Here is a 24,363-nt window from a genome sequence, read left to right on the forward strand (position 1 = left end):
AGTCATAGGATTGGGTTTCCTGAGTTACGTTTCCCTGCCTCTCAAGTGCATTGTGGATAATTATTGTTCCTGCAAATGCCAGCCTAGGAGAGATTAACTCATTTGGCACAGGTTGGGGGTAGAACCTGCATCTTCCAGGTCTGTGTGACCGAGTTCCACAGACTTATCAAGTTAATAAGGGATCTGGGTATTTTAAAAGTGGGAAGCCCTTGTTTTGGGGAGTTTCTGGGAATGTCCAAAAATAAAAAAACATCACAAATTTTAAACTGGCATACTAGAGACAGCTTTGACAAAGGGACATCTGGACTCGAAAGGTTCGCTCTTTTCTTTGGGGCAGCACGGTGGCACAGTGGTTAGCATTGCTGCCTATGGCGCTGAGGACCTGGGTTTGAATCCCGGCCCTGGGTCCGTGTGGAGTTTGCCCCTTTTCCCCATGTCTGCGTGGGTTTCACCCCACAACCCAAAAGATGTGCAGTATAGGTAGACTGGCCATGCTAAATTGCCCCTTAATTGGAAAAAATAATTGGGTACTCTAAATTTAAATGAGTAGTTGGTAGAGTGGTTAGTATCCCTGCCTGTCACGCGGGAGACCGGGGTTCAATTCCCCGACAGGGTGCCATGGAAGCAGATGTATATTAACGGCATTCAAAAGGCATCTTGACAAATACATGGATAGGATGGGTATAGAGGAATCTGATACAAGGAAGTGCTGAGGGTCTTATGGGCAGCACGGTAGCACAAGTGGATAGCACTGAGGCTTCACAGCGCCAGGGTCCCAGGTTCAATTCCCCGCTGGGTCACTGTCTGTGCGGAGTCTGCACGTTCTCCCCGTGTCTGCGTAGGTTTCCTCCGGGTGCTCCGGTTTCCTCCCACAGTCCAAAGATGTGCAGGTTAGGTGGATTGGTCATGCTAAATTGCCCTCAGTATCCAAAAAGGATGGGTGATGTTTTTGGGTTACGGGGATATAGCGGAAGTGAGGGCTTATGTGGGTCAGTGCAGACTCGATGGGCCAAATGGCCTCCTGCACTGTATGTCTAAGTTTGTTTTCTCTCCCTCCAGATGCTGCCAGACCTGCTGAGAATTCCCAGCATTTTCCCTTTTGGTTTCAGATTCCAGCATCCACAGTAATTTGCTTTTATACTCGCGACTCTACCCCAAATGCCTTTACGATACTCATCACCGGAAGTTGATGAATAAACCAGCCCTGCAGATGTTCTTCAACAAAATTCACAGCATTTACAATCTCCCAACTAAAAGCGGCATTTAAAGGGTGAAATGATTAATGTTGCTCGTGTTGAAAAAAGAGTGGTAGAAGCAGCACACAGACATTCTCAAGATCACAGATGTGATGACATTGACCCCACCTGCAGAAAATGGAAATAATTGAGACCGATCAATGGAAAATACTGTAAAGTTCACATAAGAAGGGGTTTTAGGCTCACCACCCACAAGGCCAGGCCACCCTGTGCAGAGGTGCAAACACCGAAGTGTGAAACACTGGATTTAGAGGTGGGGGGGGGGGGGGGGGGGGGGCGGGTACAGAGCACGGGCGGTGGGGGGAAAAATAAACCTTGAGGCACTGGTGGGAGGTGAATACTGTGCAAGCACTGGTCTCGAAAAGCGTCGTCACAGAATCATTTAAGAACACATAAAAAAAATAAAGCCGACAGCTTCAAACCTTTAGTACAAAAATATTCTGTGGCTCATAGCCACAATCACAGTCAGATCTTACGCAAACATTCACAAAGAATAAAATATCTTCTGTTGAACAGGAGAGTTCGGTGGGAAGAGGGTGATGAGGGTGGGGGGGGGGGGGATTCGTAAGTTTCCTTCTAAAATGCAGTGCTGTTCAACAGAATACATTTATCTGAAATGCTACCATTCCTGTATCCCATTTTTACAAAATACGAGCAAACCAAAAAATACATACAAATGTACAAAATTAGCATGACTGCTTCAGAATTAGAGTACTTTAGTTTCTCTGGCAAAAAAAAACTTTTTTTTTTTACATACCGAGATATTGAATTACAATTATTTTACAAAGATGTATATCGCCAGAATGTTGAAAAGATTTTATCCAGCTAACTATCAAAATCTGCTAAAATGCTGAAAAGTACATTGTAATCTACATGATAAACTAATTATACATCATCAGCAGGTAGTGAAGGGATGCTGATCTTTGCTCTGGTGAAAAACGCCATCTTCTCCCTGCAATGAACAGATAAGACAATTATTTACTTTGTGCTGTGCATTATTTTGGCATGTTTGCATTGACTCTCACAAACCTCTACAGATGTGCCATAGGGAGCATCCTATCCGGCTGCATCACAGCTTGGCCTGGCAACTGCTCGGCACAAGATCGCAAGAAACTACAGAGTGCGGTGAACTCAGCCCAATGCATCACAGAAGCTTGCCACCCTCCCATTGATTCTGTATACACCTTCCACTGCCTCAAGAAGGCAGACAGCATTGTCAGAGACCCCTCCCACCCAGGCTTTGCCTTCTACCAGACCCTTCCATCAGGCAGAGGATCCAGAAGTCTGAAGACCCACACATCCAGACGTAGGAACAGCTTCTCCCCCATAACTACCAGACTCCTCAAGGACTCCCCCTCGGACTAATCTGTTCCCTGTAAGAACAGTACTCCGCACAGACAGTGACCCAAGCCAGGAATCGAACCTGGGACCATGGCGCTGTGAAGCCACAGTGCTAACCACTATGCTACCGTGCTGCCCATACAATTCTGACAGACAGCCCAGCTCCACCCACTCTCTGGCATCACTGCAGTAATAAACATCCATTTCTTAAAGGTACTTTCACTGCAGATATTTATATACACACCCATTTCTTAAAGGTACTCTCACAGGACACATGGTCACATTAGACTTAATTCCAGATTTTTCATTGTATTAAAATTTCACCATCTGTCATGGTGGGATTCGAACCCGGGACCCCAGAGCATTACCCTGCATCTCTGGATCACTAGTCTAGTGACAATCCCACTCAGCCACGGCCTTAGACTTGGGTATCAATGGGCATCTTCAAGAACAGTGAATCTATCCATCTCATCTGGACATTCCACAGCATTATCATCGCTGAATCCCCTACCATCAATGTCTTGAGAGTTATAATTGACCAGATACTGAACTGGACTAGTCATATAAACTGTGTGGTTGAAGGAACAGATCAGAGGCTGTGAATCCTGTGGCGAATAACTCACCCCCGACTCCCCAAAGCTTGTCCATCATCTACAAAGCTTAAGTCATGAGTGTGATGGAATGCTCTCCACTTATTCTTCTTCTAACTGTGAACCCTTTTTATATCTAGAATGGAGAAAAAAACAGATTCTTACCTGAATGACTGGACCTGCAGTGGCATCTTCTGGCTCTGCTCTCGTAGCCTGCACACCTCCTTTGAGGCCTTTCTCATCAGTTTCTCAGCCCTCCACTCCTGCTTTTGTTCTTCTTTTGTTTGTTCAGCCTGGGTAAAGCACATTTATCAGACAAAGGTCTAATCTTTGTAACATGGCCGTCAGGTTCATAAACTCTCCCATTACATTGTCACAGTCCATCTGTCTTCAAATGTCATTATAGGATTTCCAAAGTTGCCAATTTATGGGCAATTTCAGTTGTCAATAAAGATGTCATGACTTCTTAAAATGCCATCAGTCAAAATTTTAAAATAAAGTTTGAGTATCCAATTCTTTTTTTCCCAATTAAGGGGCAATTTAGCGTGGCCAATCCACCTACCCTGCACATCTTTTTGGGCTGTGGGGTGACACCCATGCAGACACGGTGAGAATGTGCAAACTCCACATGGGCAGTGACCTGGGGCTAGGATCGAACCCGGGTCCTCAGTGCCATGAGGCAGCAGTGGAACTGGTTAAATCTTGCCTCAAACACAGAAAAGAGAATGATGAGGAGGTAGGTAACCTTGGGTGGGATTCTCTGATCCTGAGGCTAAGTGTTGAAGCCGCCGGAAATGCCATTGCGTTTCTCGACAGCGTCAACATGGCCCCAGGATCAGCAATACTGGCCCCTACAGGGGGAAGCATGGCGCTGGAGCGGTTCACGCTGGTCCAGCTGCTGATCCGGCCATGGGAATTGGTTGTGCGCATGCGCAGTGGGTCTGGTGCGAACCCGTGCATGCGCAGTCCACCGTGTCTCCCTTGTCTGTGCCAGCCCCGACGCAACATGGCGCAGGAGTACAGGGGCTAGCGCGGAAGAAAGGAGGCCGGGAGACAGACAGGCTGGCCCGCCGATTGGTGGGCCACGATTGTGGATCAGGCCACATCGGAGGACCCGCCCCCGGGTCGGACCCCCCCCCCCCCCCCCCCCCCCGCCATAGGCCGCCACCCGATCCTTCAACGCTGAGTTCCCCTCCGGCTGAGAGCAGGTGTGGGCGGCACCGGCGGGACTCTGCGTTTCCACAATGGCCGCTCGGCCCCTCCCGGCCTGAGAATCGGCAGGCCGGCCGCATAGAGCGGCCCGCGACCGGTGCTGCGCCAACCATGCCGGTGGCACCGATCCTCCGCAATCGGCGTCGTGGCGGCGTGGCGCGATTTGCGCTGGTCGCGGGGATTCTCCGTCCCGGCCCCGGGCTGAGAGAATCCCGCCCAAGTGTCATGAATAGGCAGTTGGTTGGCAGGCAGGAGAAAGAAAGTAGGGAAAAAGGGAACATTTTCTTATTGGGAGAGTGCGATGAATGGTGTTTCCCAGGAATCTGTACTGGCATTATATAAATATATATAGATATATATATATATCAATAACATGGTGAAGGAAATAGAGTTGTACATCTGATGATGCCAAGTTATGAGCAGAAAGTTACGAAGGGGCAGGGGCTAAGTGAATGGGAAAATCTATGACAAATGAGTTTCAATGCGGGAGGTTTGAGGTCAACCATGGCTCAACCACCTTTGGATTCAAGAAAGACAAATCAGAATATTTTCTAACTAGTGAGACTTTAGGGTCTATGGAGGCGCAGAGGGATTTTGATGGCCTTGGATGGGATACTGCACAGATTCAACAGAACAATTTCGGCTTAAAGGGCTAAAATGTGAGGTTAGGTTGGATAAACAGGGCTTGTGTGCTTGCTTGAATTTAGACGCCTGATGTCTTTAAAATTCAATAGAAATTGGGAACAAGGGAGATATCCTAAGAATTGAAGTTAAGCTCAGCAGCAGTGAGATCAGATAGAACTATTTCAGACACACGGTAGTGAAAATCTGGAACTCTCTCCTAAAATACTGAGGTGGGTGAATTTTTAAGAATGAGACTGATAGAGTTTTGTTAGTTAATGGTACCAAGGGCTATTGAGCATAGGTGTTGAGGTATAGATCTGCTATGATCTAAATTAAAGCTGAAAAAGGATCAAGTCATTAAAGGACCTTGGGTTAGATTCTCTGTCGCGGGATCTTCCGTTTCACCAGCCGGGCACTCACGCCCACGGATTTCCTGATGGCTTGGGGGTGCCCACAATGGGAAACCCCATTGGTTGGCTGCAGGAACAGAGAATCCCGCTGCCAGCATGCTGCATGAGAAAATGGGTGCAGCGGGACAGAGGATCCCGCCCCTTATGTTCCGGGGGCAGAAATGGCATTTCGTTCCTCCGGGAATGAAATGGCCAGAACGAGGGCTGATTTTGGGGATCTGCAGGGTGTTGATTTTAAAATGGTGGCCCAAGCAATCACCTAATGCCGGCATTCGGAAAACAAAGGTTTTATATGTGTGGGTAAACATTAGGAATAAGATATCGTTTTAGATGTGTTAAATATTTCTGGATGGGGCCTATAGCTAGATTCATGCTGGACAAAGGTGTTGGTATGTGTGGCTTTAAATTCCCGTTTGGATTCTACTGTGCATAGAGAGGGCTCCAGTGTGAAAAATAACTGGATTTCGGAACAGCTAATGGACAGCATGATTATGAGAGAAGATTTTGAAGCATGTTTTGGGAAGTAGAGTTCGGAAACTCTTATATAAAAGTCACCTGGAGGAATTCTGAGGAGGCAGCCACAGATGTTCACTGGGGTTTCATAAGGGAGCGTGTATTTGACCACAGTCACCTTGTGTGTATCAAAGGGACTTTGTGTGTCAATGAGACCACAGCAGTTTCAAATGTAATTTATCATCAATGTTAACCTTAAAACCTGGATGTGCTTCATAGAATCATATCATAGAATTTACAGTGCAGAAGGAGGCCATTCGGCCTATCGAGTCTGCACCGACCCTTGGAAAGAGCACGTGTGTGTAGGACGTAAGCCCAGCGCATGTGCAGCCTGGGACCCAGCCATTCTCTGGCCATTTTCGGTGCAATCTGCACGTGTTTCATGCAGCGCTGGTGCTAGCCCCTCACCGGTACCGGAATCGGTGAGGGGTTTGCACCGATTTTCCAATCTGAACCTCCCTCGGATTCTCTGTTCATGCCGGCACTTAGCCTGATAAACGGAGAATCCAGCCCATGTCTCAAAAAGCCCCCACAGCCCAACCCCTGGCCACCCCTCACCAGTACCCCCAGCCCTAGCAGAAGCACCCCCAGCCAGCGGTACAGATCCCAGATGAGTGTGGCAGCGCTGGTCACTGTCTGCAGCCGGTACGCCGGGTTCCCGACAGTTGGCACCACACGTGGCCTGCGCCATTGAGAACTTGGCCCAACAGGGGCAGAGCATCATGGGTGGGCCGGCCGATGATGTGCCAATGGCATTGAAACAGTGGCGGTGCGCGTTACGATTATGCCAGTTTGGAGGGGGCGGAGCATGGCAGACTGGCGTCTTCGAATTCTGGCCCCGATTCCGGCGTCAGAATCCATTCTCCACCTGATCGCCGATCACGAGTTTGGTGTCGGGCTACAGAGAATCCAGCCTATGGTTTTTCATTCTGGGATCTTCCCATCCAGTTTCAACACCAACTGGGATCATAACACAGATGTGAAGTACCTTGCATGTACGTTCCTCAGCGACTCACTGTGATCAAAGCAGTTGTTGCCACCAACAAGCCAGGACATAGAGTGCCACAACTGCAACACCCCATTCCAATGCTCACCCTTCCCAAACCCCCAGCCCAGTTACCACTCCATCCCTGCACCTTCTTGGCATTTACCTTGAGCCACTAGCTTCAGGCCTTCTGGCTATTACAGTGGTTTCTGCTATTAAAGAGCCGGAATAATACAATTTCACATAGTTGCAGTACTGATCTTCTGTCACTAGATGTTGGTATTGCTCTTTGTGGATATCATATAATTTAATGGTTTTCAAAGTGCTTAAAGGATTTTATAGTCCATTGTTAATAAGCCTGATTAGAGTCAGTACCAGACAGCTAGATACAGCATCAAGGTAAGAAGCAAAACCATCAGATTAATAGGTCATCACAGCATATTTTGTTAGAGTAGCAAAGTTTCAATATTGCTAAACATATACCTGTTTTCCTGCTTGTTTTAAAAGCTTCTGGAACCTGTCATCCCCCAACACCCATGATGGCAGTTCTGTCTCCCCCTTTGCTTTCACCTCCTCCAGCCTATTTTTTAGTTCCCTGAGCACTTGTAGCTCATCATTCAAACGACTATGCCACGTCAGTGATGCTTGAAGATCCAGCTCCAAGTCGAGAGAGGTGCGGATGGGGTGCTCTGCAGTTCTTCTCACAGCCGGCTGGCAGAGGGTCTGTGACGGGACATCAAAGTTTAGTCACACAGATTGAGCGAAGGGTGTAAAAATGATTTTGGAACACTCGGTCCCCTTTAATTGCTAGCTTGCAAACATTGGTCAAGCAATACATCCGTAAGACCTTGAGACGTAAGAGCAGAAGTAGGCCATGCGACCCACTGAGCCTGCTCTGCCATTGGATTAGGTCATCCAGCTCATCCCATTGTTTAGCCTTTATTCGGGTCCTGCATAAATCAGTTTTGCATTTACCTCATATAAATTTCTAATCTGTACGCCTGCCCTTTGTGAAGCTGGAAGCTTTTCTTTATTATTTGGAATGTTCAGCTGAGTGTCATTTTCTGAACCACTTCACAAGTTAAGACCCCTTGATGAGTCGGAATTAGCTAAGAAACCCGTTTTGCCAAGAAATGAGGCCCTATTTTATGAGTGTGGCCCCCAGTAGGGATCTTTAGGCTGTACTTTGAAAATCACGGATGCTCTGACCATGACATTTTCTCCATATGGGAAATCATGGGCCACGCAATTCTTTTCTATGTGCAACCTGTAGACAGTGTGATCTCTCCAGCGTGACAGTCCATTCATCAAATTAACACTGATGCTGAAATAGTTGTTTCTGTGCCTTTTCTGGTACTTATATTTCATGTATTTCCTTTCTTCCCATTCTAAATGTATCTCTACTGGTTCACTGTTGCCTTCATGATTGTAAAGATGTGGATCATGATTCCCCCCACCCACTCTGTGCACACACATTATTTTTCCAGTGTGTGAAACAATTGAACTTCACAGGGGCTGTTTAGCACACTGAGCTAAATCGCTGGCTTTGAAAGCAGACCAAGGCAGGCCAGCAGCACGTTCGATTCCCGTAACAGCCTCCCCGAACAGGCGCCGGAATGTGGCGACTAGGGGCTTTTCACAGTAACTTCATTGAAGCCTACTCGTGACAATAAGTGATTTTCATTTCATTTAATTTCAATTCCGACAGTGCAGAAGGAGGCCATTCAGCCCATTGAGTCTGTACTGACCCTCCAAAAGAGCACTCTACCGTGGTACACTTCCCCGCCCACTCTGCTCTATCCCTGTAACTGAACCTGCACATCCCTGGATACAAAGGGGCAATTTTATCATAGCCAATGTACCTAACCTGCACATCTTTGGACTGTGGGAGGAAACTGGAGTACCCGAAGGAAACCCACGCAGACACGGGGAGAATGTGAAAACTCCGCACAGACAAGGCCAGAATTGAACCTGGGTCCCTGGCACTGGGAAGCAGCAGAGATAACCACTGTGCCGCCCCTCTACTTTCCTTTGCCGCTTTCAGTGTTCCAATAATCTAAAACTTGTTTCTTTAGGCTCACTACCCTATTCTGGCCTTCTGTAACTATGGTAGGTAAAACTGAACATCCTCATTCGCCTCTGTGTTGCCTCTTTAATACTGTTCGAAGAGGATCAAAATTACCTTTTTGGATTTCAATTCTATGGATCTATTGGAACTCTCCAACATTCCATTTCCACAGCAGCTGCTGCCCCATAACAAATCAAAGCTTTGGGAGCTATTCACGGAAGCAATTAAATCTGTTCGGAGTTGATGCTGTTAATATTGATTATTGGAAAATAAGTAGAGGCACGGCCAAACTATGAAATCTATAAAACATGTGGTAAACTATAATCTGCCAGATAACGTGCAGACAGCAAATTAACTGCCGATATATCAAATTCCCAATACGTCCTTTCATTGTGCCAAGAGCAGAGTTGTAAGGTTACCCTCGCTGAACTATTATTAAGTGCATTAAACATACTGATTTACTTTGATGACTATCTAAAACTACCAAATATACCTCATGCTTTAGGAGTTTAATGCACGATCAAGCTAATAATCCAACTGTGGAATTGTATACATGGTTCAGCATAAGGGATGGAATTTGCTGTCCCTCCCCCGCAGCCGGTTTCCCGGTGGTGGAGGCGGCTTGCGATTGCCGCTGGCATGATTTTCCGTTCCCAGCTGAGTCGATGGACATTTGCGTTGCTTGCTGGCCGCATCGTCAGGGTGGGGGGGTTGGTGGAGGAGAAGACTTTGCCACTGTTACATCATTCAGAACATCCCCCCCCCATTCCCATTCTATTCTCCAGTACAATTCCAGCATATTCTGCAGCTATACCTAGCACAATATTACAAGACTCTCTTCTGGCAGCTCACAAACTGGCTGGGTGCCAACCCGATCCCACTCTTCTGTGGCTGAATATTTTAGCACAATCCCGAAGCCTGTTTCTGAGGTAAGATACACTTTCCGAATTATTAATAAGACATACCCTTTTAACTCGCAAGCTTCGCCGTTCCATAGCATTGCGCACAAAAGGTGACCTTTTGGCTAATGTCGAACTGTCACTGTCACTTCGATTCAACTATTGATACAAAGAACAAAAGGGATTAGAGTTCAAATATGTAGCTTAAATCCAGTGAGCATTACTCAAATACACAACCTGGAGGTGTTAGCAACAAGCACTCCCAACTTGGGTATGGGGCTGGTTTACCACAGTGGGCTAAACAGCTGACTTGTGATGCAGAACAAGGCCAGCAGCGCAGTTCAATTCCCATACCGGCCTTCCCGAACAGGCGCCAGTGTGTGGCGACTAGGGGCTTTTTACAGTAACTTCATTGTGGCTTACTTGTGACAATAAGCGATTATTATTAAATAGAACAAAGATCTCTATTCTGCTGTAAAAATGTCATTTGATGAATGTTCCAGACATCCTTTTGGTTTCAGAGAGTGAATCTGCCACTTTCTTCCTGGACAGGTTTGCATTGTACATGCAGGTGGAGCTTTTAGGCTCCACAAATTAATTTCATGTGCAAGCTTGACGGTGAGCACAGAAGCAATAATTTCATCTCAACATAATAAAATAAAAAACGGAAAACGCTGGAAAAACTGCAGGTCTGGCAGCTTCTGTGGAGAGAGAGACCGAGTTAATGTTTCGAGTCCATATGACCCTTCAGAGTTAAAGAGAGTGGGAATTCTGATGGATTATTCGCTGTCCAAGAGAGTGTAGAGCAGGTGGAGCGGAATAGAAGGCTGGTGATAGGTGGGAGCTAGAAGAGATTGCAACAAAGATGTGCAAGTCATGAGACAGAGGAAGCGTTAATGGCAGTGTGAGTGGCTGACAGTGGCATAAAGGTAGGATGGCAGAATGCTTTAAGGAGAGAACAAAGATCAGTACTCAGTGAAAGCAAAAATAGAGAACAAGTGACAGATGGCTCCGTTGTGTGTGGGGGGGGGGGGGGGGGGGGGGGGGGGTTGCTTGGGACTAAAAATGTACTGGATAAAGAAGATGGAGGAGATTGGTCTAAAATTGTTGAACTCAATGTTGGGTCACTGTCTGCGCAGAGTCTGCACGGTTTCCCCATGTCTGCGTGGGTTTCCTCCAGGTGTTCTGGTTTCCTCCCACAAGTCCCAAAAGTGTGCTTGTTAGGTGAATTGGACATTCTGAATTCTCACTCAGTGTACCCGAACAGGCGCCGGAGTATGGTGACTAGGGGATTTTCATAGTAACTTCATTGCAGTGTTACTGTCAGCCTACCTGCATCACTAATAAAGATTATTATTATCAATAGGGTCCATTTTACAAACACATCTCCTGTCATGGCGCTACCCACACAGGGAACATGTTACAGGAAATCACAGCCATGTGGCCTATACATTCTGTCCGCTGTAGAAGGAAAATTATGTGCTGTGAGCCGATGACATAACAGCCGTGTTGCTGGGAGCACCGCATCCTAGATTTGACAAACATACATAGAAAATATTTGTGAATTGCTATCAATAAAATGAAGAAGAGTTTCTTACCCTGCAAATGTACTGATTTCTTTCTCCTGGAGAAAAGGTTTGGGATCTTACAATCATGCTGTTCCTCACAAAATGCTTTTGCCTATTGTTCAAGTTGGTCCTGTCCTTAGGCCTGACAGCAACACACTCAATCACAGCCTCCTCCGTGTTCATTTCTCTGTCAACCTGTGCACATGGGGTGCAAACATTCTGTCAGCTGCTGTTATATGAGAACTACTACAAGGTAGTTCACTAAACATTGATATTGCATTTACATTTACAAGCCCAATACTGTAAGAAAGTGAACTGGACTAGCCATATAAATTATGTGGCTCCAAGGGCAGGTCAGAGGCTAAGAATCCTGTGATGAATAACTCACCTCCTGACTCCACAAAGACTGCCCACAATCTACAAGGCCCAAGTCAGGAGTGTGATGGAATACCCTCACTTGCCTGGATAAGTGCAGCACCAACAACATTCAAGAAGCTCACCACCATCTAGGGCAAAGCAGTCCACTTAATTGGCATGCCTTCCACAAACATCCACTTCCTCCACCACCGACGAACAGCAGCAGTGTGTACCATTTACGAGATTCACTTCAGGAACTCACCAAGACTCCTCAGGCAGCAGCTACATGGGAACACCACCATACACTCATACACTCCCTGCAGTGCAGAATGAGTCTATATGGCCCATCGAGTCTGCATCGACCCTCCAAAAGAGCACCCGAGCTGGGCCAAATCCCCCACCCTTTCTCCGTAACCCCACCTTACTAGCACATCCCGGACTCTAAGGGACAATTTTATCATGGTCAATCCACCTAACCTGCGCACCTTTGGACTGTGGAAGGAAACCGGAGCATCCGGAGGAAACCCATGTAGACATGGGGAGAAAGTGCAAACTCCACACAGACATTCTTCCAAGGCCGGAATTGAACCCGGGTCCCTACCGCTGTGAAGCAGCAGTGTTAACCACTCTGTCACCATGTGACCACCAGCTGGAAGTTCCCCTCCAAGTCACTCACTGTCCTGACATGGAAATATATCTCCATTCCTTTACTGTCACTGGGACAAAATCCTGGAACTCCCTCCCTAATATCACTGTGGGTATACCTACACTACATGGGCTGCTGCAGTTCAAGAAAGCAGCTCACTGCCAGCTTCTCAAGGGCAATTAGGGATGGGCAACAAATATGGCCTCGCCAGTGAAGCCCACATCTCATGAAAATAAATTTTGAAAAATAGAACAGGGCAACTAATTTAGAAAGAGCCTGGGCCAGCATAAAAATATTGTATTCCTGGATTCCACTTGGGAGCAGCAGGGGCAGCTACAAAACAGACTGCCTTTGGATGCATTTGTTGCCATCGGCCTGACCACACAGGTCAGCAAATTGTCACAGCATTGACCTAGATCTTTCCCAAGGCCGGTTTGTGCAAAGGTATTACGCAGTCACATGAAAAAGAGGCAGTTTCATGATATGAATGCATCAAATTATTGACTGGACACTTACAATCAAAACCACTAAAACATCATGACAAGGCATTGCCAGTGTAAAAATCAGGGATGCTGGACAGTAGAATGATATCTTGAGGTAATTGGCCCCCAGACTGATGACCCATCTTCTAACATTTGGTGATATGTATACCAGGGTATGGGCATATCTACTGTGTAAAATCCTGCTTTTATCAAACAGATTTGAATGCCAGGGTCTGCAATTCATGCAACATTTACTCATTTAACTCCAGAGTCAATGTATTGGCACATGACAATGGACCAGCCGGCTGCACGTTCCATTTACCCAAATAGACAAGAGCTCCTACAGCCCAGGCGTGCCAGCCACTGCAAAGAGCTTCAATTTATATTTTTTTCTCCACGACCACACTGAGCGTACCACCCCTCCATACATCCCTGGCACTGCCAACCTCACGACTGCAACACCACAATTTTCCTGTCACCCCATGTTAAGGTACAGCAGGTTTACATATTTGTCGTGGTATCATTGAGCGGAAAGAATAAGTTCATAGCCAACATTCTGAGTTCCAAAACTGCTTGAGCACTGCACACGATTGAGCTTATTTTCTAATGGAGCTGGACAACGGTGAACATTCCTACCAGACTTGGTGGCACTGTGAGTGATTCCGTCACGTCACTGCTTTCTTCATCAGCCGTATCCTGGGGAACTTCTTGCAATACAACCAGTTCTGCAGCGTCCTCTTCCACCTCTGCCTCTTTGCCAATGCCATTTCCTTCTTCTTGTGCCTCAGCAGTATCTTCCACCAGCATCTCCAGCCTGCATTTAGCAACAAGTTATGAAAATCGTACAGCATTTCATCTGTTTTTCTTTGTCACGTTTTGCCAAGATTCAATGTTAGGTAGGTCAGGTGGATGAATGGTTGTAAAACACGGTAGGTGAATGTGATTAGAACTATTTTCTCGCGTTGAGAGTCAACCAAGACATGGACTATTTGGACTGGACTCCCTGCTTCTATGTTGCAAGATCTCTATTTTTCTGCGCGGAGGATGAGAGAGAAAAAAGAACCAAGTCCATCCAGTTTGTTTTTACCCATTTTGGCAACTGCACGACATGATAGTAATGCCATTGTTGATTAACCATGGTCTGCATCATTGTCTAAAAAACACTTGTAGCCCACCTTCTGTTTCCCAGCTACTGGTAAGGGGCTGGTTTAGCACAGTGGGCTAAAAATCTGGCTTGTAATGCAGAACAAGGCCAGCAGCGCGGGTTCAATTCCCGTACCGGCCTCCCTGAACAGGCGCCGGAATGTGGCGATTAGGGGCTTTTCACAGTAACTTCATTGAAGCCTACTTGTGATGATAAGCGATTATTATTATTACTCTCTATGTCTTTATTATTGGGCTGCCCAGCTGTGGCTATCACCAGAGCTGAGACCTGTGGCCATTACCATTTTCCTCTCATCAGCCAATAATAAAGTAAAGTCACCATAGTCCCAGTTGACCATGGGCTGCTTTCCCACTTGAGGAGGAAAGCTGACTGGAGGTAATTTAACCTCTGATGAGGAGCACGGTTGAGAAGGCCTCATGAATAACCTCAGCTGAGATGGGAACTGAACCCATGCGGTATGGCCTTACTCTGCATCACAAACCAGCTGTCCAACCAACTGAGCTAAACCAGGCCCCACTCACCCAATAATACTAAGAGGTGAAGCAAGAGCAACATTCAAAGAGCAAATGAAAGCAACCTATTAAATTTTAGGCCCAACAGTTCAATTTGTTCCCCTATCCGCAAGACAAAATGTTTGACTTCTACTCAGCACCTGCCCAGAGTGTTGCCCTAAAAGAGTTCATAGACAGTGGACTGTGAGTGCAGGCCCTGGTTCCATTCATGCTTGTATCCTATTGGAGAATTACAGAGTGGTCCTAAGGGGAAAGCACCTGCTAGTAACATCGGCTCAAAAACCCCTTAGATTTGGGACATTCCACCCGGCTATCATTGGAGTTATGGGGGATGTTCAGCGGAACTCACTTGGGACTTCAATGTATTTCAAAGTTAAATTGTCTAACATCATAAAGTCAACAGTACCAGTCTTCGCCTGCTGCAGCATCTCCTTCCTCCGTAGCTAGTTCCTGTTCAACGGCCTGCAGCTCAACAGATGTCCTCTCCAGCAGTGCAGATACAGCATCCTGCTGGATAGGAAGAGAAGAAAGACAATAGAATTGATGGAAGTCAAGGCAGAACATAAGAGAATTATTTTCTTTCAAGCAGAATTCAAACAGAAAACCTTATGACACAACTCATCAAAGGCATTTAAGTTTCCCCTAAAGAATGCAATGTCTCTGCCTAATGTAGGTTATAATTAAATGCAGTTCCCACTCGTGGAAAATACTTGTGATACTTACATTTCAAATACATAATTTAGTTATACATTTATATTTTTATCTACGGAAACCTGCTGGGCAAATTCAACCGACAAAGAGGCATTTAAGTGAAGGTTCACTTAAAGTAACATTACCAGATCAAATAATCAGCTCCACAACCCCTGCTGACCTCTTATTGGACTTACATAAAATATGGGCTGGAATTTATCTGCCCCCCCACCCCCGCTGCAGGTGAGTTTGAAGGTGGGGGAGAAGCTTATAAAATGCAGCGCATGTCTTTCCTAATGCATTCCCATCTTCCCTCAATCCGACTTTTCAGGGGATGAGGGAGATGTTGGGCAGTCAAGTCACCCTTTTGCCTGTTGAGGCCCTTAAGTAGCCAATCAATGCCCTTTAAAGTGTCTCATCACACCACTGCCAATATTGTACCCACATCAGGGGAGGCCCATGCCAAGCAAGGAGCCTTGCAGCTTTTTACTGGATGGGTAAAGGGGGAGGTGCAGGAACCACCCTGGGGGGACCCCTGTGCCCAGAGGAGGCAACCTTCGTCAAGGTCTTTATCGCCCCCACACCCGCCACACCCACAACCTCCACCTCCAAACTCTCAAATTCGGCCTCTCGCCCCCTCGCTTGAGCCTGCCGGTCAGACCTTGACTCTGGTCAGTCAGGCATTGGACTGGTCTCTGTAACCGCCTTCTGTTCGGGGACTGGTAGTAACCACAGCTTGAACCTGGCGCTGCCAGCCAATTGGATTGTGATTGGTTGACAGCTCTCTAAAGCAGCACATTCCCCCAGCAAATGGGGGAAGAAGACTTGCCCTTAGCCAACTTAGCTTCCCGTTTTTCTTACAACGTGGCATTCAACTCCCAGTTATTTGTGCAGACAAAAAAACAACCTGTGGGTTCAGCTCCATGCAATGCTTTGCCAAATCTGATTCAGTCCTCTGAATGGTCTTTACCTTGTTGATGGTGCTGCAAGGCTGCGGTGTCAAAGAGGCTTCCTCAATTTGTGCTTTGTTCTTTGAATTCTTGCTGTTTATGTTCTTGTAATGTAGCATGTTGTACCAGCTTGTGGAGGTCTCACCATTGCTGGAGAGATCTGCCAGGCTGATTTGGGTTCCAGCCTTTGGGGAAATAAAAGGGTTCTCAGTCTAATCAATGTTTGAAACAACTTGGTTACTGTGCATATATAACATTCCTATGCACCTCTTTCACACAGGAATTTTACAGAGGAAAGATTAGCATTTCTATCATGCTTCAGCATGCCTCCCAGAAAAGCCTTGAAAAATGTCTTAAAAGCACACTGAGTGTTATTGGCTTTGTGGTAGTAATGACGGTAAAACTCTCAACACTATGCATCATGTGTCCTCTGAAACTACTGCACGTGCGCAGTTAAACTTGGAAATCCTGAAGTTGCTGTCAGTGATTCTACACTTCCCCATACGGTGCATTGTTGAGACCCCACTCCCCACCCCTTCAGTGACAGCAGCTAAGTAGAATTCCACCTTCTCCTTCAGATGCATGCTTTAAGCAGGCATTGGTGATCATGTGTTCCATTGGATTGGTCCATGATTATCTCCCGCTCTGATGGCCTGCTATCAGGCGTACTGGAAGGCCTGATAATTAACCTGTTTGTCTGGGCTTGCCATGGTCTTCAAGTCCTGAAGTGGGAATTGAAGCCAGAGCTTCTGGCCTACATGTAGGGATGCCTGAATCTATAACTCTATCACTACAGCACAAGACCTCTTCAAGTGGAAATCACGGAATTGATGAAAAGCTCGACCTCTTACACTATTACTTTCAAAGTAAAAACCTTGAAGAGGGCTGCTGAGTGAGGCAATCTTGGGTTTTTAATGGCGTACTGCTTTTCAACTCTCGCTGACAGCTTACACCTGTTTTATTTAATTTGAAAGAGCAAGAGATTTAAAAAACTTCAGATCATGACAGTTATACAGATCTTATTCACCCTTCAAGAGCATTCATGTCTACTCCATCAATCCATCACTCCTTCACTGTGGGTTAAGGCCCTTGCAACAGTGAAAATGGAGTCTGTTTGAACTCAGCACTGAGTCCTGCTGAGTTTGGGATTTTCCCTGTGTGAAATGAAATGAAAATCGCTTATTGTCACAAGTAGGCTTCAAATGAAGTTACTGTGAAAACCCCTAGTCGCCACATTCTGGCACCTGTTCGGGGAATTACACTCCACCTCATCCCTCCGCTGGAAAAAACTGGATCTGTTGGAAATGGGGGCGGAAAGGCCCACCGAGTCTGCCTGAATCTGGGAAGATCTGGCCCTAATTGTCCAATACATCTCAGGTTGCTGTTAACTTTGTGGAGTCAGCCCACAAACTACTTTCTGGTTACTTATTTAATGACTGGGAAATCGGCTTCATCACTCACCAGACAATCCTCCAAATGCGTCTTCCCCACCGAGCAAACATCAACTCTTAGTGTCTTCTGATGTAAAGCAGCTTGGGTAATGGCTACCCTGAATACCTCATTGAAGGTGAGAGTCTCTGCAACACTGTGAACCTTTGTGCGAAACAGACTGCTGGAGTCACACGAGCTTGGAAGCAATGCAGCTCTGATGTACCTGTGGGATTGCAATGTAAACCTTTACCCAAAGGAGTGAAATTTAATAAACAGTGACAGTGTACGTTTAGCATTCGCCATTGAAGAACCTGCGTGGGGTGTGGACAAATCATTTTCCATCCTATTTTTTGTTCCTATTAAAACATTTCCTCTCACCGCACTCCTGAAATGATTCAATGAGCTGTATTTTGAGGTGGATACTCAGCGATACCTTGGTCTCCTCGTTCATCAGTCACTGGATGTAAGCTTGCAGGTGCAGCACGAAGTAAAGATGGCAAATGGTATGATGGTATCATAGTGAGAGGTTTTGAGTATAGGGATCGAGGTGTTTCACTGCAACTGTTAGTGCAGTGTTCTTCAAAGTCGGGGGCGCGACCCACGGGTGTCGGGAGGGTCATGGAGCTCTTGTCCGCGGCGCTCCCGATCGCGCAAATCTCCGTGCAGTAGCCGGCTTTTAATAACACCGGCTGCAAGTGGCCAGGAACATGTCAAAAAACAATTTGGCCATATTGCGCATGCGCGCACGATGATCAGCGTGCATGCGCATTCCGCGATCAGGTCAAAAAAGATTCGGCCGCATTGCCCATGTGTGCACGATGATCGGTGCGCATGCGCAAATCGGGCATGCATGCACAGTGCGGCCTCTATTTTTTTAAACGGTTGTAGCTTTTTGTTTTCCAAGTTCTATAGTGGTTTTTATTCATTTATTTTATTCATTTAATTTTTTTTTACAAGTTCGGGGAGGGGGGGGGGGGGGGGTTATTTGATTAAATTTTACAGGAAAAAAATTCAGAACTTTGGACAGATGGAGACTCCATACTTTCCGACACCGGAAGGCTTCACCCTCATCCAACAGGCTCCATTGGAGGAGCGTGTACGAGGGCCAAAGGGACCCAAAACCATTTCCTCCATTTTTGGAGGTAAGGGAAATGGTGGGTCGGCCGGTGTGGGTCGCGAAGGTCGGCTGGCATGGGTCGCGAAGGTCGGCCGGCGTGGGTCGCGAAGGTCGGCCGGGTTGGGTCCCGAAGGTTGGCCGGTTGGCAAAAATGGGACCTCCAGAAAAAGAGTTTGAAGAACACTGTGTGAGGGCATTGGTGAGGCCACACCTGGAGTATTGTGTGCAGTTTTGGTGTCCTTATCTGTGGAAGGATGTTCTTGCTATGGAGGGCTACCAGGCTGATTCCTGAGATGGCGGGACTGTCATAAGAGGAGAGACTAAATCGGTTTGGATTATATTCATTGGAGTTTAGAAGAGTGAGAGGGGTCTCATAGAAACGTACAAAATTCTAGTAGGATTAGACAGGGTAGATTCAGAAAGAATGTTACCGATGTTGGGGGAGTCCAGAACTATGCGCCACAGTTTGAAGAAGACTGAGCTGAGGAGAAATTTCTTCACCCAGAGTGGCAAACCTGTGGAATTCAGCACCACAGAAAGTAGTTGAGGCCAAAACATTGTGTAATTTCAAGAAGGAATTAGATATAGCTCTTGAAGCTAAAGGGATCAAAGGATATGGGGGAAGGGTAGTGAACTTGATCACAGTGAATGGCAGAGCAGGCTCGAAGGGCCAAATAACCTCCTCCTGCTTCTACTTTCTATGTCCTCTCCAAATTGTCCAGAGGACAGTCATGCTGCTGAACTAGAAACCACAGACAGGCTCTCAAAGCTGGAGGGGCAATTGGAGGGCATCCAGCTGGAGGGGCAATTGGAAGGAGTTGAAACCTTCCATTGCGGGTGAGGGAGAAAGGAGAAAGAGAGAGACAGAGAGAGAGACAGAGCTCCACTGAGTGGCCTGATGCCGCAGCTCTGGGAAAACCCTGATTATTGGCTTTTACATTAGCTTCAGCAATATGAGCTTATGGATGAGCAGCCGTTTCACCCCGAACCAGCCTCCAGCAAAACTGCTCAAAGGCTGGATGGTGCTGGCAAAAGTTATGCCTGTTAACTCTGTTTCTCTCACTTCACACGCTATCAGACTTGCTGAGTAATTCCAGAAATTTCTGATTTTACTTCAGATTTCTAGCACTCGCAGTACTTTGCCTTTCTTATGGTCGTGGATGATATATTGCTTTCCCAGTACTAGAGATTGAGACTTGGCTGAGTGGGTGAATAAGACCATATGACAGGAAAGCAAAAACAAAAAACAAGGTCACAGTTCACTTGGGAACCAATGATACAGATAGATGTAAAATGCTCCTCCTGTAACAGGAGTTCAGGAAACATTACAAAAAGGAGTTACAAGGTACGTATCTCAGGACTTCAGTATTCATTCTCAGGATGTAGGTGTTGCTGGCAAGGCCAAGGTCACAACATTTCCCATCCATTGTTGCCCTTGAGAAGGTTCTACCGTGCATTGTTAAAATGGTACTGCCTGTGTGGTGAAGATGTTCCCATGTTGTTTTTAGGTAGGGATTTCCAGGACTCTGAAATAAGTGCTGGAAAAACTCCGGGTCTGGCATCATCTGTCGAGTACGTATGACTTCTTCAGAGCTAAAGAGAGGGAGAAATGTGACTCCGATCCACTGGCAATTAAGGGATGGTATCGGATGGGATAGTTCAAATTCTTTGCAAACTAGACATTTTTAGAGGAAGGGAAGTCTTTGATAGGCTGCTCTCTTGTGTTGCCCGATTAGTATTTTCTTATCTTTCCACGTACTAAATGATTTGTTTGAGTTGCTCGCAGAAAAATACAATAAGCAAATCCTATCCAACTGAGGCAGATTTGGAGTTTATCTTACAGTGTGTTCATTTTTCTGATCCTTGGAGTCCTTTACGGCACAGAAGGAGGCCACTTGGCCCATTAAGTTCATGCCAGCTCTTTGGACAGCAGTCCAGACGGTTTCAACCATCCACTCTATTTCCTGAGTTTTGCACGTTTATTTCCTGTGATTGCCCATCTGACATCCTTTCAAAATCATTCAACCTCTTTGCTTTCAACACTCTCATAGCCTGCAAGTTTCACGTCATTACAACTTATTGATTAAAATGTACTTCCTCATATCCTCCCTGCATTTCATGTCCCAAACTTTAAATCTATGTCCCCATATCCTTGTACCATCAGCTAATGGCAATACCTCCTCTTTGCTGACCCTTTCAAAGCCTGTCACAATCTTGTACATGTCTTTCAAATCACCCTTCAATTTTGGTTGCACCAGAGACAACGACCCTAGCTCTCACCACTAACCGCTCCCTAATGTTACCTGAGAACAGATGCACTGGGTTTTCATGGACGGTAGTACTTACACTTTGCATCCAGATGGCACAAGGAGGGCAGTCGGATTTCTCAGCTGCACAATGATTATAATGAAACTTGCACTAGTGGGATCAAACCTGTGGAAGGCACAGAAAGAAAAATGAACAGTCAGACATTTTGACACAGAAATATTGTTTAATTGCGACTGTTAAAGGGGCGAGTAAGCAGGAATGTTCCAAGTTTGACCCGTGTACATTGCTGTCTTGAATTATGTCAACTGAGTCAGTGCTGCTTTAATTTCCCTCAGTGACCCTCATTTAAAGGCAAACATTTTTTATTTATTCGTGGGATGTGTATGTCAGCATTTCTATGTCCATCCCTAATTGTCCTTGAGAAGGAGGTGGTGAGCCAGCTTCTTGAGCACGGCAGTCCATGCGCTACAGGTACACCCACAGCACTGACTTTTCCGTTATACGTTTGACACAACAAAGTGGTTTGTTTGGCCACCTCAAAGGGCAATTAAGAGTCAACCACATTGCTGTGGGTCCCAGAGTCCCATGTAGGACAGAGCAGGTCAGGGTGGCAGATATCATACCTGACAGGCATAAGACCATAAGAGAAAGGAGCAAAATTAGGCTATTCGGCCCATCGGGTCTGCTATGCCATTCAATCATGGCTGATATGTTTCTCATCCCCATTCTCCTGCCATTCCCCCCATAACCCCTGATCCCCTCATTAATCAAGAATGAATAAGTGCTTAATAATTCTTACCAGTGATCAATAATGCTTAATGATTAAGCATTAGTGAACCAGATGGGTTATCACGACAATCTGCTCGTTCTGTGATCATTATTAATGATACTAGTATTTTATTCCAGAATTATTCTTAGTTTGAATTAAAATTTCCCCAGTTGCCTTGATCGGGTTTTAACATAAGCCAGGGCTGCCTCCAATCATCACTGTCCATCACTCTCTATTGATGCACATAGATTTATAGTGCAGAAGGAAGCCATTCGGCCCAACGAGTCTGCCCCAGCCCATGGAAAGATCACCCTACCTAAGCCCCCACACCTCCACCCTATCCCCGTAACCCAGTAACCCCACCTAACCTTTTTGGACACTAAGGGCAATTTAGCATGGCCAATCTACCTAACCTGCACATCATTGGACTGTGGGAGGAAACCGGGGCACCCGGAGCAAACCCCCGCAGACATGGGGAGAACGTGCAGACTCCGCACAGACAGTGACCCAAGCTGGGAATTGAACCTATGACCCTGGAGCTGAGAATCAATTGTGCTAACCACTGTGCTACCGTGCTGCCCTAAGTTTAGGTATTGATTGAATTCAACAGCTGGAATTGATGTAGTATCTTTAAAGTAGAAAATGTAAGAATATCATATTGAGCTTGGCTGCGATGACTCAACCCCATAGTTAAACAAGATAGCAACATACATTTCCCATATTCACATTTAAAGGCGGTCTACATGGGTCTATGGAACTGTGTCCCAGCAAGGACTCAGCGTCTACAGAAGAACAGGAGGGAAGATGACAAAAGGGGAAAATAAATTCATGGGTCTATGGAACTGTGTCCCAGCAAGGACTCAGCGTCTACAGAAGAACAGGAGGGAAGATGACAAAAGGGGAAAATAAATTCAGATTCACAAATTCGTTTTTATAATTTTTTAAAAATCACTTACTTCAGTCCAATCTGAATTTGAGCTGCTTCTAATGTGGATGGCTCATCTTCATCATAAACAGCATCTTCAGTTTCGTTTGCCCTAACAGCAATGTTGTAAAATTTAAGTTAATGGAAATTGTAAAGTAAGCATGATGAATATGAGAGCTGGGAAGAGTTAAAAAACCCCCCACCTTAAAATACATGATAATTTTACCCAGAGAATATGTCACAGCCACGCGTAAGTTATGGTTACGGCCTTGTTTTTCACTCATATTCTGTTTCAGAAGTTCTGCTAAAAAGAACGAAGAACAAAGAAAAGTACAGTAAGAAGTCTTACAACACCAGGTTAAAGTCCAACAGGTTTGTTTCAAACACGAGCTTTCGGAGCACGGCTCCTTCTTCAGGTGAACATTGTGCATCATTCACCTGAAGAAGGAGCCGTGCTCCGAAAGCTCGTGTTTGAAACAAACCTGTTGGACTTTAACCTGGTGTTGTAAGACTTCTTACTGTGCTCACCCCAGTCCAACGCCGGCATCTCCACATCAAAGAAAAGTACAGCACAGGAACAGGCCCTTTGGCCCTCCAAGCCTGTTCCGACCATGCTGCCCGTCTAAACTAACATCTTCTACACTTCCTGGGTCCGTATCCCACTTCCAGGAAAAGCTTCAAATTTAATGCGGGCTTTTACAGAAAGTGTTGTAAATATGGAAGAGACAGTACTTGTAATTAAAGATAAATTCTTCCATGCCCAGTGTGTACAGGCTGCAGAATCAGGCTCGCAATGTTGTAGCCCACCTCTGATCCACACCCATTGGTGAACATGGCTCCCCACTGGCAGCTCAACATTATGGGGTTACCCCTTCACAGTTGTTCAGCCACTAAAAAGGAACAATTACTTCTCTTTCCTACCATTTTTCAGTGGATGCTGCCCATTGTGCTCCTGGTCCAGAGCTTGTGGACATCAGGGCCGGAATTCTCCCAAAGGCCCAACGCCGTCGTGAAACCCGGAGAGGTTCACAACGGCGTCGGAGGCCTCTCCTGGCCCCCTATTCTCCCCCCGCTGGGGGGGTAGGAGGGCCGTGCCGGGAAACTCGCGCGCCGAGAATGACGCGGCCGACGCGCCTAATGACGTCAGCCGCATATGCGCAGGTTGGCCGGCGCCAACCCGCGCATGCGCGGTTGCCGTCTTCCCCTCCACCGCCACGCAAGATGTGGCGGCTTGATCTTGCGGGGCGCCCAAGGGGAAAGAGTGCGTCCCATTGGGATGCCGGCCCGACGATCGGTGGGCACCAATCGCGGGCCTGTCCCCTCCCGAGCACGGTCGTGGTGCTCAGTCCCCTCTAGCCCCCCAACAAGCCCCAAACAGGCATCTCACGCCATGGTCACGACGGCAGCGACCAGGTGTGGTTGCCGCCGTCGTGAACCGGTCGCGGCAGCCCGCGATTCTCTGAGCAGCGTGTCGCAAAACACGACACGCCATTTTGGGGTGGGTTGTAGAATCGCGAGAGGTCCACTCGGCGTGAGGAGCGGAGAACTCAGCCCCAGGTGAGAGCAGTATTCCACTCAACTCAAA

At 46.6% G+C, this 24,363-nt stretch overlaps 1 protein-coding gene across 4 annotated transcripts in view; it reads right to left on the reverse strand.

Annotated features, from left to right (window-relative positions):
- Positions 1–1,542: 1,542 nt before the first annotated feature.
- Positions 1,543–24,363, reverse strand: part of LOC119970694 (protein WWC2-like) — a 352,064-nt gene continuing 329,243 nt past the window's right edge. For 3 of the 4 annotated variants that reach the window (XM_038805719.1, XM_038805718.1, XM_038805716.1), the window contains exons 13-23: positions 22,810–22,890; positions 21,163–21,249; positions 17,730–17,922; positions 16,289–16,453; positions 15,035–15,138; positions 13,588–13,765; positions 11,497–11,661; positions 9,965–10,057; positions 7,415–7,654; positions 3,353–3,480; positions 1,543–2,208 (exon numbers count right to left, since the gene is read on the reverse strand). In XM_038805719.1, coding sequence (XP_038661647.1) covers positions 2,142–2,208; positions 3,353–3,480; positions 7,415–7,654; positions 9,965–10,057; positions 11,497–11,661; positions 13,588–13,765; positions 15,035–15,138; positions 16,289–16,453; positions 17,730–17,922; positions 21,163–21,249; positions 22,810–22,890 — 1,501 coding nt within the window. In that variant the 3' untranslated portion in view covers positions 1,543–2,141. The remainder of the gene's footprint in view (positions 2,209–3,352; positions 3,481–7,414; positions 7,655–9,964; positions 10,058–11,496; positions 11,662–13,587; positions 13,766–15,034; positions 15,139–16,288; positions 16,454–17,729; positions 17,923–21,162; positions 21,250–22,809; positions 22,891–24,363) is intronic. The other variant, XM_038805717.1, reaches the window with a different exon arrangement.

Source organism: Scyliorhinus canicula, chromosome 8 (assembly GCF_902713615.1).
Source record: "Scyliorhinus canicula chromosome 8, sScyCan1.1, whole genome shotgun sequence".
NCBI classification, from domain to species: domain Eukaryota; kingdom Metazoa; phylum Chordata; class Chondrichthyes; order Carcharhiniformes; family Scyliorhinidae; genus Scyliorhinus; species Scyliorhinus canicula.